General features: G+C 29.2%; 1 protein-coding gene across 1 annotated transcript; it reads right to left on the bottom strand.

Moving 5' to 3' along the window:
- Window positions 1-2,529: 2,529 nt before the first annotated feature.
- LOC126326041 (uncharacterized) lies at window positions 2,530-4,738 on the bottom strand (the record flags this gene model as incomplete). Its single annotated transcript, XM_049995485.1, has 2 exons — window positions 4,377-4,738; window positions 2,530-2,681 (listed from the first exon to the last, which is right to left on the bottom strand). Coding segments are annotated over exons 1-2 (514 nt in total), but the record flags the coding sequence as incomplete, so codon positions are not given.
- Window positions 4,739-15,392: the final 10,654 nt, after the last annotated feature.

Genomic DNA, 15,392 nt, shown 5'->3' with positions numbered 1-15,392 from the left:
TTTTTTACATATCTCAATTAATAATCACTCTCTTATTTTCCTTCTCACCTCTCTTACTATTAATTATAATTTCCCTTCAACTTCATTATTCACTCTCCTATATTTCCACCACACTAATATCACAATATCTGTATACCACTCTATACATATTCTAATTTCACGCTTTTATCTATCCATCATTTCACTACTCACATGCGCACCTATTCTTATTTTTTTCATAATATAAACATAGCTCTCTTTCACATGTTCTATGCACATGTCATCTATGACACACATTCGATTCCGCTCTATATCAAACTATTCTATTCCCCATTCTTGTCTGTTTCCGCGTTTCTTTCATACTCAGCTTAACTACCTTTACTATAATCATATTAAATCCACATAATAACAAATAGTAATAAAAATATATATAACATCAATATATAGTATTTATGTATTTATATCTCACTTTTTTTTACTCCATCTAATTAAATTATATCCCGCTCATTTCGATCTAATACCCACACCATACTCACACGTTCTACATTCTAATTTACAAATAAATTTTTTTGATACAACCCTCAACAAATGTTCCACAATATTAGACAACATTAGATAATCAACTGTACTAACCAAATACCAATCAAGCCAGCCCACACAATATTAATAATATTATTAATGCCAACTAAAATCTTATCATACATCACTACTGTATACAACTGCTAACCTTAGTTCAACACAGCTACAAGATATATTAATACATCAACCTACCTTAAATACTTACACAATGAACATATATGAAAATACTTTAAAATCAATTCTGTTTCTTCTAAAACTATCTATACCAATAACCTTGGACTGGACATAGTTAACATCTCATACAATAAATTATATTCTACTATTTCAACTGTTCTATACCCTCTCTTTTATGCACATTCCATTTTTCACCCCTATTTATCCTCTTATATATATTAAATCATATAATGATTACGATAACCCTCGTACTAAATATCGATCTTTTAGTTCAAATTATTACCGTTTCATTCTTATCATTCTACGTTATTTATCTGCTGTCTTGCCTACACACATATCGTAATTTCAAATTTTAATTTAACGCCATTTCTATTTCAGCTGTAAGCAGAATCACCGCAATAGTCATCTTCAATCCGGATGTATAGGACATTGAAATAACTGATGATTTGGTTATAGTCTTAGTGACGTATTGACAGCGTATAAACCCGTCGCACAATATACTCACAGGTCTGATCAAACAATTCTCCTTATTAATAGACGGAGGTAACATGTTATCATCACATTTCGCATTTAAACTGTGCTTTGTTGAGCTGATGTTCATATACATCAATTTTTTCAGACCACTTAGATCAGGAATTTCGCCTTCAAACTGATTCTCTCGCATTTCTAAAACTTCAAGATTAATTAAATTGCCAATTTCATTTGGTATAGTACCACTCAATTCATTCAAACACAAATTTAGATTAACTAGATTAACCAGATTACCAATATTAGATGACAAACTACCATTGATACTGTTGTTCATAAGATTCAGATATCGCAATTCGGTCATTGAGTAGAGACTACTAGGTATAGAACCAGACAAATTTAACCCACTTAAGTCAAGATAATGTAATTTACTCAGGTTCACAATTTCAGTACTTAAATGACCATTAAAATTGTTTCCTTGTAGATTCAGATATTCCAATTTTGCCAATGAATATAAACCATCAGGTATCTCACCAGATAGACTTAACCCACTTAAATCAAGATAAGATAATTCACTCAGCCTCCCAATCGCCTTGGTATTTAAATAGCCAATAAAATTATTACCTCTTAGACTTAGATATTGCAATCTAGTCAGTAGATACAGAGTATCAGGTATCCGACCAGACAGACTTGACCCACTTAAGTCAAGATAATATAATTGAATCAGCTTCCTAATCTCAACACCCAATCCACCATTAAAATTGTTCCCTTGTAGGTTCAGATATTTCAATCTGGTCATTAAATATAGACTATCAGATATCTCACCACATAGATTCAAGTTACTTAAGTCAAGATGATACAACCTATTCAGCCTTCCAATGTTAGTACTTAAACATCCAGAAATTTTGCTCCCTCCCAATCTCAGATATTGCAACTGGGTTAGTGAATACAGAGTATTAGGTATCGAACCAGATATATTTGAGTCACTTAAGTCAAGATGATACAATCTACTCAGCTTTATAATGTTGTCACTTAAACCACCATTAAAATTATTCCCTCGCAGGTTCAGATATTGCAATTGGACCAGTGAATATAGACTATCAGGTATCGAACCAGACAGATTTAATCCACTTAAGTCAAGATGATATAACTTATTCAGTTTTCCAATTTCATTACTTAAACTGCCATTAAAATTATTTTCTTGTAGATTCAGGTATCTCAATTCATTCAGTAAATACAGAGTATCAGGTATCTCACCAGACAAATTCAACTGACCTAATTCAAGGTGATACAAGTTACACAGATTCCCAACGTCTTTACTTAAACTACCATCAAAATTGTTATTTTTTAGGTTCAGATATTGCAACTTGGTCAATGAATATAGACCATCAGGTATCGAACCAGATAGACTTGAGTTACTTAAGTCAAGATAAGACAATCTACTCATCATTCCAACGTCAGTATTTAAACCGCCAATGAAACTGTTGTTTTTTAAATTCAGGTGTTCTAATTTCTTCAGTAAATACAGAGTGTTAGGTATCTCGCCAGATAGACTTGAGTTGCTTAAGTCAAGATAATACAATCTACTCAGCGTTCTAATGGTAGTACTTAGATTACCAATAAAATGGTTTCCTTTCAGATTTAGATATTTCAATTTAGTCAGTGAATACAGAGTATTAGGTATCTCACCAGACAGACTTGAGTTGCTTAAGTCAAGATGATATAGTTCACTCAGATTCACAATTTCAGTACTTAAACGACCATTAAAATTGTTTCCTTGTAGATTCAGGTATCGTAATCTGGTCAATGAATAAAGAGTATAAGGTATCTCACCAGATAGACTTGAGTTACTTAAGTCAAGATAGTATAAATTATACAGCATCCCAATGCCATTAGTTAAACTACCATTAAACTTGTTATTTTCTAGATTCAGATATCGCAATTTAGTCAGTGAATATAGACTGTCAGGTATCAAACCAGACAGATTTAATCCACTTAAGTCAAGATGATATAGTTCACTCAGATTCGCAATTTCAGTACTTAAACGACCATTAAAATTGTTTCCTTGTAAATTCAGATATTGCAATTTAACCAATGAATACAGAGTATTAGGTATCTCACCAACTAGACTTGAGTTAGTTAAGTCAAGATAGTATAAATTATACAGCATCCCAATGCCATTAGTTAAACTACCCTCAAAATTGTTATTTTTTAGGTTCAGATATTGCAACTTGGTCAATGAATACAGACCATCAGGTATCGAACCAGATAGACTTGAGTTACTTAAGTCAAGATAGTATAGTTGACTCAATTTCCTAATCTTGGCGTTCAAATAACCAATAAAATTGTTGTTTTCTAGATTCAGGTATTTTAGTTCGGTCATTGAATACAGAGTATCAGGTATCGAACCAGATAGACTTGAGTTACTTAAGTCAAGATGATATAATTCACTCAGCTTTTCAATGTCATTACTTAGACTGCCACTAAAATTGTTATTCCTTAGACTCAGGTATTGCAATTTAGTCAGTGAATACAGAGCATCAGGTATCAAACCAGATAGACTTGAGTTGCTTAAGTCAAGATAATATAATTTACTCAAATTCCAAATACTAGCACTTAAACGACCAGTAAAATTATTGTTTTTTAGATTAAGATATCGCAATCTGGTCAATGAATACAGAGTATTAGGTATCTCACCAGATAGACTTGATTCACTTAAGTCAAGATGATATAATCCAGTCAGCATTCCAATGTCAGCATTTAAACTGCCGTTAAATCTATTCCCTTTCAGATCCAGATATTCCAATTCGGGCAGTAAACATAAACTATTAGGTATCATACCAGACAGATTTAACCCACTTAAGTCAAGATGGTATAGTCTATTCAGATTTTCAATTCGAGACCTTAAAACACCACTAAGACCAGTATTTGCTAGATCCAAATACCGCAATAGAGACAACGAATACAGAGATTCATCAGGTATCCTACCACTTAGACTTAACCCACTTAAGTCAAGGTAATGTAATTTATTCAAATTTTTAATATCAATACTTAAATAACCATTAAATCTATTATTTTGTAAGTTCAGATATTTTAGTTCGGTCATTGAATACAAAGTACCAGGTATCTCACCAGATAGACTTAAGTTACTTAAGTCAAGATAGTATAAATTATACAGTATCCCAATGCCATTACTTAAACTACCATTAAACTTGTTATTTTTTAGGTTCAGATATTGCAACTTGCTCAATGAATACAGATTATAAGGTATCTCACCAGATAGACTTGAGTTACTTAAGTCAAGATGATATAATCTAGTCAGCATTCCGATGTCAGCATTTAAACTGCCGATAAATTCATTCCCCTGCAGATCCAGATATTCTAATTCGGTCAGTGAGTAGAAACTACTAGGTATATTGCCATATAGACCTAAGTTGGCTAAGTCAAGACTCTTTAAATTTCTCAAATTTTTAATGTTTATACTTATGAAGCTAGCAAATTTATTATTTCCTAGACCCAGATATTTCAGTTCGACCATTGAGTACATATTAATAGGTATGTTACCAGACAAACCTGAGTTACTTACGTCAAGATGACGTAATTGACCCAGCTTCGAAATATCGTTACTTAAAACACCATCAAAATTGTTGTTTCTTAGATTCAGATATTGCAATTGGGTTAGCGAGTACAGATTATCAGGTATCAAACCAGATAGACTTGAGTTACTTAAGTCAAGATGCCATAATCTATCAAAATTTCCAATCCTAACACTTATACCACCACTGAAATTGTTCCCTGATAGAGTCAAATATTGCAATTTGGTAAGTGAGTAGATTTCATTTGGAATCTCACCTTTCAGGCTCTTAGATACTGTTAAACTATTTAGTGTATCATTTATTAAGCTAATTTCAGGAAATTTAGACAGTTTAACATTAGTTAATCTAACAACAGTGATACGATTAGACCTATCGCAAGATATTTTTGGGTCATCGCAATACTTATCTTCTGAAATTACTTGACTGATATCGGTGAACAGACTGTTTAGCTCTATCACAAATTTCTTCGAAGGCTCATCATTCCATTCCGCCGAAAATGCTGCCGAAATCCCAACCAGTACAATCGCTACTACCAGCAAATTATTGACCACCTTCATGTCTTGCTATTAGACAGATTATTCTTCATTTTACTATTTATTTGGTATCTTGTACCGGATAATATCATTAATTTACTTATCTTAGTTAAATTATTTATCGACATCAGCTTGCCATATTTATTACGTCTTGCTCTTATAACATTATACAGAACGGCATTAACAAAAATTTTATAAAAATTTATTTATTTTGCAGCCTTATTGAATTTTATGTTTGTATTAATGTATTAGTAAAAGCTTGATTTACATTTTTTGGTACCAGGCAAGCCATAATATGCACTTTCTGTAAAACATCTGTGCCTGTGAAGAACTATAGTGATACAGGCCAAGGATAGTGTTAATCCTTGACAAAGACCGAAAAAGAGTTTATTGATCGACCTAAAAACAAAAACAACACAGATAGTCTTATTGCCACATACGTTCATATCTCACTACTTTCCGATCTTGTCACATCTTGTTTTGCGCTACCGATATGCTATATTGTTACAATATATTCCTCTCTTTATCAATAGTTACTTATATCCTGTCATCTGTCTCATTTATTATTTATTTTCTCATTCATCCTTCTGTTCCTTTATTGACTTGACTTATTGTTGGTTCAATATGTTTTACACATTTTTCCTATACATCTCTATGTACAAATAAAATTGCACTTTCTTATCGCGTCTCTTCAATAGTCTGTAAATATTAACCCTATCTACCTATACAACTATCTGTAATAATCACACATTATATTAGTACTTTCATTTATCATTAATTTATTTATTTATTATCTACGTCATTTATCTCGTCTACCTTTCGTTGATTTCTACTGTCCACACAACATCTTACATATTATTACTGTGGATTATGCACATTGTTTATTTTCTCATTTACTTTATTATCACCTTTACTCCACGTTTTTCATTCTATTTTTACGTAACTATATATTTATCTTCACATACTATATAGCTCTCTATACACGCATATTCTCTATCCTCAATCTCTCATTCTTCATTTACCTCTCTCCAATTCTTTTTGAACTCTCCCTACCATGTATTTTAACACTTCTCAAATTCTTCTAAATCACTAATTTCCCACTTTGTTTATTGCATAATTATTCTAAAACCTCTCCTAACCACCTACAACCTTTCACTCTCTATTCATCTTTTCTTTATTATAATATCATGATCATGCTGTCCAACACACTTCCCTTTAATATATAATAGACATAGATGTATGAAATAAAAAAAATAGTACACACATATATATAAATGATAGCTAGGCATTTAAACATGGATTTAATTTCAGAGATATATAATACATAGATGACATAAGTATCAATAAAATACATAGATTATTATATTATTACGTTATATTAGTTTTAGTAAAAATATAAAAACAATATAATTAATATAAAATGTTACAAATGACATATATGCAGATAATGTGAATAGGGAACGTGTGGATAGTCATAATATAGATTGAAGCGTGTGAATGATTATGATAGGGTTTATAAATGTATTGTGGGCAGTATGGTAAAGATTGAGAGTATGTAGGGTAGTATAAAATGGTGAGGAGGGTATGAATATAATATAGAGCGAGATGTATAAATAGTATGAATAAATCGAAGAGTAAATGGATGTGAATAGAGATGATAAAAGGATAGATGGATATGAATATAAAAAAATATAGATTGAATTTGAAATAAATAGGATAAAGGATATATGATGAGAAGTTTGAGATTGGAATGTGAAATAATACAATAATAAAATATAGAGATAGGGCAGGGTGATGTGATAACGGAATAGAATAAGACAGTATGATAACGGGATAGGCTGGTATGAGTAATAATGGATTGTTGATTGGATAAAATAGATGTGGATAATATGACATAATTAGGAATATATGAATAGTTATGGCAAAGTCTATACGAGTAATATGATATGATGAAGTGTGTCTAGACATTGTTATATAGTAAAAAGTGTGTTGGTAAGTATGAACAGATAGAAGAATGTGTGTAGAAAATAGTATGATAATATCGATGTTATGATACGATGAAGAGAGAGAGTATATGGATATTTATGAATATAGAGAAAAGCGTTGTAAATAATGCGAATACAGAAATTATTATATAGATGCATGAGTAAATGTAAGATGGTGTGTAAATATAAAAAAGATTATGATAGATACATTGACGAAAGGATGTATATATTTTATCAAACCTAAACGATTATTAATGATTCTAGACCTTAATATATAAAACACACTAAAGTACCGTATGTGTCTGAGCTGATTTATTATGACATACTAACAGGTGTCCTGAATCAAAACTCATATATTAATCTGAATTATCGATATAAAAAAGTGTGCAAAATAACATCTTGATAAAAAATAAATAATACACAACACAAAATAAGCCAATATATTGATGTATAATACTATTTCTATAGAGATGCATAACGTTATTGGTGGGATTGTGATTTGAAATAGTTGAATATGTCTGTATAAGTATATATTATGACATAATAAACTCAAGATCACACTCAAAGTATATATTTGTTAATGAGCTATATGGTATGGTATACCGTAAAGAATATGTGGATAATATGAATAGTATGAGTAGAGATGATGGAAGGTTGGATACAGATCGGATAGAGTAGGTGTGGATAGTATGGTAGAATGAGAAATGTTTGGATAATACATTAGTATGATAGAGAATGTGATTATGTGAATAGTTATGACTAAGTAAGTGCGTGGGTAATATGATAGAGTGTGCGTATGTGTGTGGTTATGATTTGGTGAAGAAAATTTTGGATACGGTATAATGAGAATTGCACGAATAGTACGGTAAGGAGTGTGTATGTATAGATGGTGGAATGATAGAATGAGGGAAGTGTATAGGATGATATGATAAGATGTACATGTGAATAGTATAATACAATAGAAAATTAATAGATGGTATGGTATAAAAATAGGATGTAGGTAAATATATATATATTTTTATATGATTTTATATAATATATACATATATGATTTATATATGCAATTTTTATATATTTAAGATCTAGGATCATTCGCGGTCTAGGTTTAGATTTGTCAATATCAGAGGATAACCTATCTTCTTTTTTATCACAACACATTTTCATTTTCAATTATATCACTGCCTTCAATAGTAACGTCTGATGCTATTTTATATTAATATTTATGTTTAACGATATTATCACTTCTTATTGAAGTTCAATTATCGCATCATTCAGATCGGCATTTTTTTATCATATCAACTTACTCTAATACTTTGTAACCAAATAATGATTGCTTCTTTCTTCTTAGCTACAATATATTTGATTAATCTGCTATTTATATAAAATTATTAATTATTGTCTGTATATTATTGATGTAGATGATCTTAGACATTGAGAATTATTAAACAAACAAAGAATTTTTGTAAAAACAGATGTCAGTTTTTTAGTAATAATCTAGCATGTAGTTTATATCATAAAGTAAAAAAATCAATCTATAAATCACATTGAAAAACTTAAAACCAAAACCTTATGAACATTTAACAATGTATAATAACTAAAAAACACCTTTGCCTATTTTCGGTCTATGTTTACAATTTTCATTTTATAGGTAGAGTGCGTATATTGATGAACGTTCGAAAGCGATAACATTTTTTTGCCTTAATTTTTTGTACTTTATATATATTTTCTAAAATTTTAAGCTATTAATATGTTCTTGAATATCAAACATACTATGTCTATAATACTAACCGCTATTTTAGCGTTATTCATTTGCTTATGCTTAAGTAGTAATCTCGAGTTTACAAATGCGAAATCTTTTCCTGTCTGGCCGTACAATGTAAGAATTTTTAATGGTTAGATTTTACTTTGAAATGTTTACTATAATACTATTTGCTATTAGATGTCATACCGTGCTGAATTTGAAATACTCAGCGGGTCTGTATTAATACCAGTTGATATAACAATTGCTTCTACTCCTGATAAAGTAGAATATTATTGTTCGATTTATGATGGATTAAATAGATACTACGATACGCATGTTGGTAATTCGTTGTTTATATACCCTAAAGTCGATAAATATGTACGAAAATTATAACCCTCAAATAAAATATATAAGTTTTATTTAATGACAGAAACATTATTTTTTATGCGAGAAGATGTGTGTTCATAGAAACAAGAAACCTAAATTCTTTAATTGTCTGCCCAATAAGGAAGATAAATGGGTTCATATTATGGAAAAAGATGGTCTTGATTATTGGTCTTCAGTATGTTTGTATTTTTGTATTTTTTTCGTGCTAATTATGATGCTATATTAACAATTTGGTATATATAAATACAGACTTCCAAGGTTATATATAATCAGGTTAATAACAATATGATATTCATATCTAGAGCAAGTGATAATAGTCCAGTTCTTCTTCAATCGACTTCAGGATATCCTCACATTGTAAAATACTTTTATCCTATTAGAATATCATATTCTAATTTCAAAACTGATAAATTGACTATTCCTCCATTGCCAAATATTTGTGAATTAGAATCAGAATTCAGAACGGAATCAGAGTCTCCTCATATTAGCTTCTTACTAAAAGAACTAAGTGGAATAGTAAACAGAGCATCTTACAACGAAGATGTGATATATCATCATGAGTTTTCTAATTTTATATCAAAATATTCAAAATCATATAGAGATAAAGAAGAATATAATCAACGACTAGAAATATTTAAACAAAATCTACAAATAATCAATGAACACAATAAGAGAACAGATATATCTTATTCTTTAGGTATTACGAAGTTTTCAGATATGAGTGATGAAGAATTTAGAATGCTATATACAAACAATGAACCTGAAGATAACTCAGAGATCAGAAACATGATAAAAAACACAGAAATTCATAAAAAAAGTTCAAAGATACTTCCAAGATACATCAACTGGATTGAACAAGGGATGGTTGGTCCGATAAAAGATCAAGCATTGTATGTTATATTTAAGCTCTTAATTATAGTTGTATTTTGATAATTATTGACATTTTAACTCTCTAGCTGCGGAAGCTGTTGGGCATTTAGCGCTATTTCTGCTTTAGAGAGTGCTTGGGCTATCAAGACAGGAAATTTATATTCTCTTTCGGAACAACAATTAATTGATTGCGTACCGATGAATCACTCTGCCTGTGGTGGTGGATATAGACATAAAGCCTATGAATGGATCTCAAATCATGGAATTTCACTTGAATACAACTATCCTTATTTAATGGTAGATGGATTTTGTAAATATACTTATGATAGTCCCGTTAAGGTTAAAAAATATGTTATAGTAGCAAAAAATGCAACTGATTTGGTGGATGCATTAGCCAATCATGGACCGCTCATATCTGGTATTAATATTTGTGATGTTAATAGTTTTAAGTTATATACTGGCGGAATATACGATCCTCCAATATATCATGAAGATAAATCCATCCTTAGACATTCGGTTACAATTGTTGGCTATGGCACAGATATCCTTCCAGATGAAGGGAGTAAAGACTACTGGCTAATAAGAAATACTTGGGTATGTCGTCTGCTTTGTAATTTTTTTGAGTTAACTGCTGTTATATTAATTTTATTAAACAGGGGCCTTATTGGGGAATAAAAGGCTACTTTAAAATTGTGCGCGACATGGAAAATTACGATGATCCTTACAAAATCTGTAATTTCGCTATATATCCCGTGGTTGATTAAGATAATTCAATTTTCATTTAAGTCACCTCTTTTTTGAAATCAATATTATAAACATAATAAAATATAACAACTTATAATATATTAATATGTATTTATTTATTAATGTATTACTATCACCTCTATATATACCTACTGCTACAAATTATTATAATCGGGTATTTCATCTAATTTTTTTATATATGTATTTATCTGCACGCAATATTATAATATATAATCTATTCGACTGTTAACACTTATACTTATATAACAATATATGTATTTTATTATCAGTTTATTTATTATTTTACATAGATCTCTTTTTGTATTATTACAATTATAGACACTTTATATATTTATTATATTTAAGTATATATTGGTATATATTTATTGTCGGTGTTCATATAAAAATTAATATATATTAAAAAATTATTTCACTATATTTATCCAGTATATTTAATATTTAATATATAATACATATATCAGTTATATAATAGTATCACATATGCGCTTATATATATATCATTTAATATTTTGTGTTACAATAATTATTTATAGTTTTTGCATAACACTGACGATGAATTAATAAAATTATTTATATTATTTGTATATTAGTTATATTCTATTTTATGTATAATAAAACATATATAATAGTGTGTATTTATAATAATATATCATTATCATAATTTTATTCACGTCATCTTCCTATATGATAGATTAATTAAATTATGTAAATTTATGTAATACTAACAGGCCGGTATAAATTACTGTTCCATTACTTATTTTGTTTTGAAATTCTATCATATTATCAGAGATGATTTTGTATTGATATTTAAATTCATACATTATATCATTAACCCATATCACTTATTCGCATCGTCTCATAATATTCAAACTACGTATATAAATTTTAGCTTATTTATATCAATATCTATTGTCTTTCACAATTTAGATTTGATAGAACATCACAGTATATTATATATATCTAAATTTTCATATTTATCATATGTTTATCTATCTAATCATTTATTTTTTTTGCCTTTACATTTCGTTATTATACATTTACCAGAAAAATCATCATAGACAGACATATAAATTTATTTATTCTAGGATACTATATTGTATTATTACTGTGTTTTATGTATTAACATAAAAGTGAATTAAATTATGTTATATTCAAAATTAGGAATACATTCAATTTATTGATATTTATGAAAAAAATAAACCGGTACATTGATCTATACTAGAGTTAGTTATAATATAATTTTTATATACCTGAAATTTTATTGTTGAGGCTAAGATTATTATATTGTAATGTTACCTATTAAAATATTACACGAAAGATTATATAAAATGGTGAATATATTTTTTCTGTATATGGTTCAATATCGTATATTATTAAATATAATTTTTATCAAAAGATTGAATAGAATCTGTTTAGATCTGTACGAGGAATTCTTATATGCAAGAAAATAGATGGTTGATGTAGTCTTTTATAATGTTGTAGTTTGGATATTATATACACATAGTTGCACAGTCGATTTAAAACAATCTTAGCTCTAAATTTGTCACCCATTTTGAGTTCTGAAGTATTACATAGTAATTCATTTATTGAAGCATATTACATTGAACACATTAAGAAACTGGCTATAATATACATACAATTGACAACTAGATATATAAATATGATCTAATCTATAAATACAGATATGATATTGATATTATATATATTATATTATTATATTGTTATGTGTGGAAATACAAAAATAGATAGTAAATTGATCAATATAGGATATTGGATAATATAAATGATTCATATGAATTTACTATCATTTATAATATGGATGAAAATATGTAATACAGATAGTGATATTATATGATACTCATATATTATACATATAATATTATTTACAACCACGAATATATATAAACTAGATTAATATACAGTGATAAATATGATAAACTTGTTCGATGTATAATTATTATATATAGTATATAAATAATATATACCGACAAAAATATAAGTATAGATGATAAATCATTAAAATATGTATAATAATAGTACATGTAATATAAAAAGTCTAGAAGAACTGTAATGATATATATATATATATGTATCGTTATACTAAGATACATAGGTATAAATATGCGAATTGATTATAAATTATAAAAACACATTATATAATAGGACACTATATAAAATATATAATCGTGAGAAATATAAATAATAAAATTGTATATACGCATGAATCAGTATAGATATATAAACAATAACATACATAAATAAACTATATAGAGCGATATGTACTATAATAATAATGAAAATACACCAACTGTACCAGTAAACTACAATGTATAAAGAAACATTGTGTGTAATATACAGATGTAAATAGATGATATATAGAGACAACATAGTGACAAACAATATAAATAAATCTATATGGGTTAATGTATCTATCAAGACATCTATATTTGTACTCATATCAATAAAATGCAATATACATATAAATGTGTTAAAAAACAAATGGATGTACCATTAGCAATTCAGGTGATTACCTAACAATCTAGAACATTTGTATAAATGATATAGTATAATATATATATAAATACTATAAATAATATATAATATATATATAAATACTATAAATAATGTATAATATATATATAAATAAATACTATAAATAATGTATAATATAATATATATCAAAAACAGCATTTAACTCACAATATATAACACTAGTGGTATAATATATCTATGGGTAGTCTAGCAATATATTTATGTTATAATATAAATAATATACACATAACAGTATAACGTCATTATATAGTATGGTGCTTACGCATGAAATACCTAATCTACTTGGATTGTATGTAATATAGTAAGATATTGGATAATAAAACTAACAAATACGACTATAAGAAATTCTATTGATGACACATCATGTACACCACTGTATATACTCATGTACCATAACACTATTTTCTATATTTATATGTCATCTAGTATCTTCGCCATATCACACTATCCACCCCTATTCTACCCGGTTTCCAACCTTCTACCCATACTATACACGCCTGCTCTTTGCTCTATCTTTGCTCTATCACAGCTATCTGTACACTTCAACCTAAATCATATATACATAATTTTTTCTATTATCTCTCTGTATCCTACATCGCTATTATATTATCTACCTACCTTGTATTCATGTATACTTGCCTTTTATGTTCATATTATCACACCTCCTACACTTTCCGCCACCTCGTATTATCCATATACTTTTCATCGTATCATATTATCTACATACCATCTACATCTACTATTCTAACACATCATAACTATTCACACAACTCCTTCGCCCTATCTATTATATACACTCACACGTTCTATCATATTACCCACACGCCCTTCATTATATTACGTCTACACTTTTCTTCATCATATCACAACTACTCGCACACGCTGTCATACTATCCGCACACTTACTCAATCGTAACTGTTCACACACCCACATTCTCTATCGTACTATCTATATGTTATCCACACCTCTCACTATACCACACCACCCATTCCTATTCTATCTAATCCACATCTATTCGTTTCTTAAGAGTTCCGCATTTGTTTAGTCTCTCTTACTCCTTTTCACACATCTTTTCAACCACATAACTTTCAATTCAGCTCTTCCTCCATACAACTCAGCTCTTGCTTTCCCTAAACAAAATTCAACTACACCACTCTCTGAAAACAATGTTCCGCACCCTGTCTCAACAACGTATAATCCTCGCATATACAACAGCATCTATTCACCAACGAATTCTAACCTGAGTCATCATATTATCCATCAATACGTGCAAAAGTTTATTGAATTACGTTCGTCCGCGGACATAACTTACTCCACTCCGGTCGACAAGAATAGCGCCAGAAACGTGAACAGTGATATCTAGATAACCCAGAATACGCAGAATTCTATGATCCAAAAACAACACCAAACTACAAACAAACATAAATCCAAAACACTTTTTCCTGACCCTGTAATATCAATGACATACATCATTCACCACGACAACAAATCATATAGCCGACACCCCATCTACATGGCATCATAATGCATTCTCTACCCGTCTGTCACATCTCCAGACGTTTGGCTTCTATTTTAGACTTAGCTTTTTTTCTACGTCTCGTTACGTCCTCTACCAACTGACTCTAAAACACTCAACTGCACTGTAGATACCGCATGCCTCCGTCCAAATGAGCGCGACTGCAGGATATCGCCAGATTTGGCTTTCACTGCAAAAACAGATAACAGAAACATTTCGTGAAATAACAAAGTTCAAAAAGCAGT

Source organism: Schistocerca gregaria, unplaced genomic scaffold, assembly GCF_023897955.1.
Source record: "Schistocerca gregaria isolate iqSchGreg1 unplaced genomic scaffold, iqSchGreg1.2 ptg000963l, whole genome shotgun sequence".
NCBI classification, from domain to species: Eukaryota; Metazoa; Arthropoda; class Insecta; order Orthoptera; family Acrididae; genus Schistocerca; species Schistocerca gregaria.
Note: the sequence above shows the minus strand (reverse complement) of the source record. Positions and strands in the feature narration are given on the sequence as shown.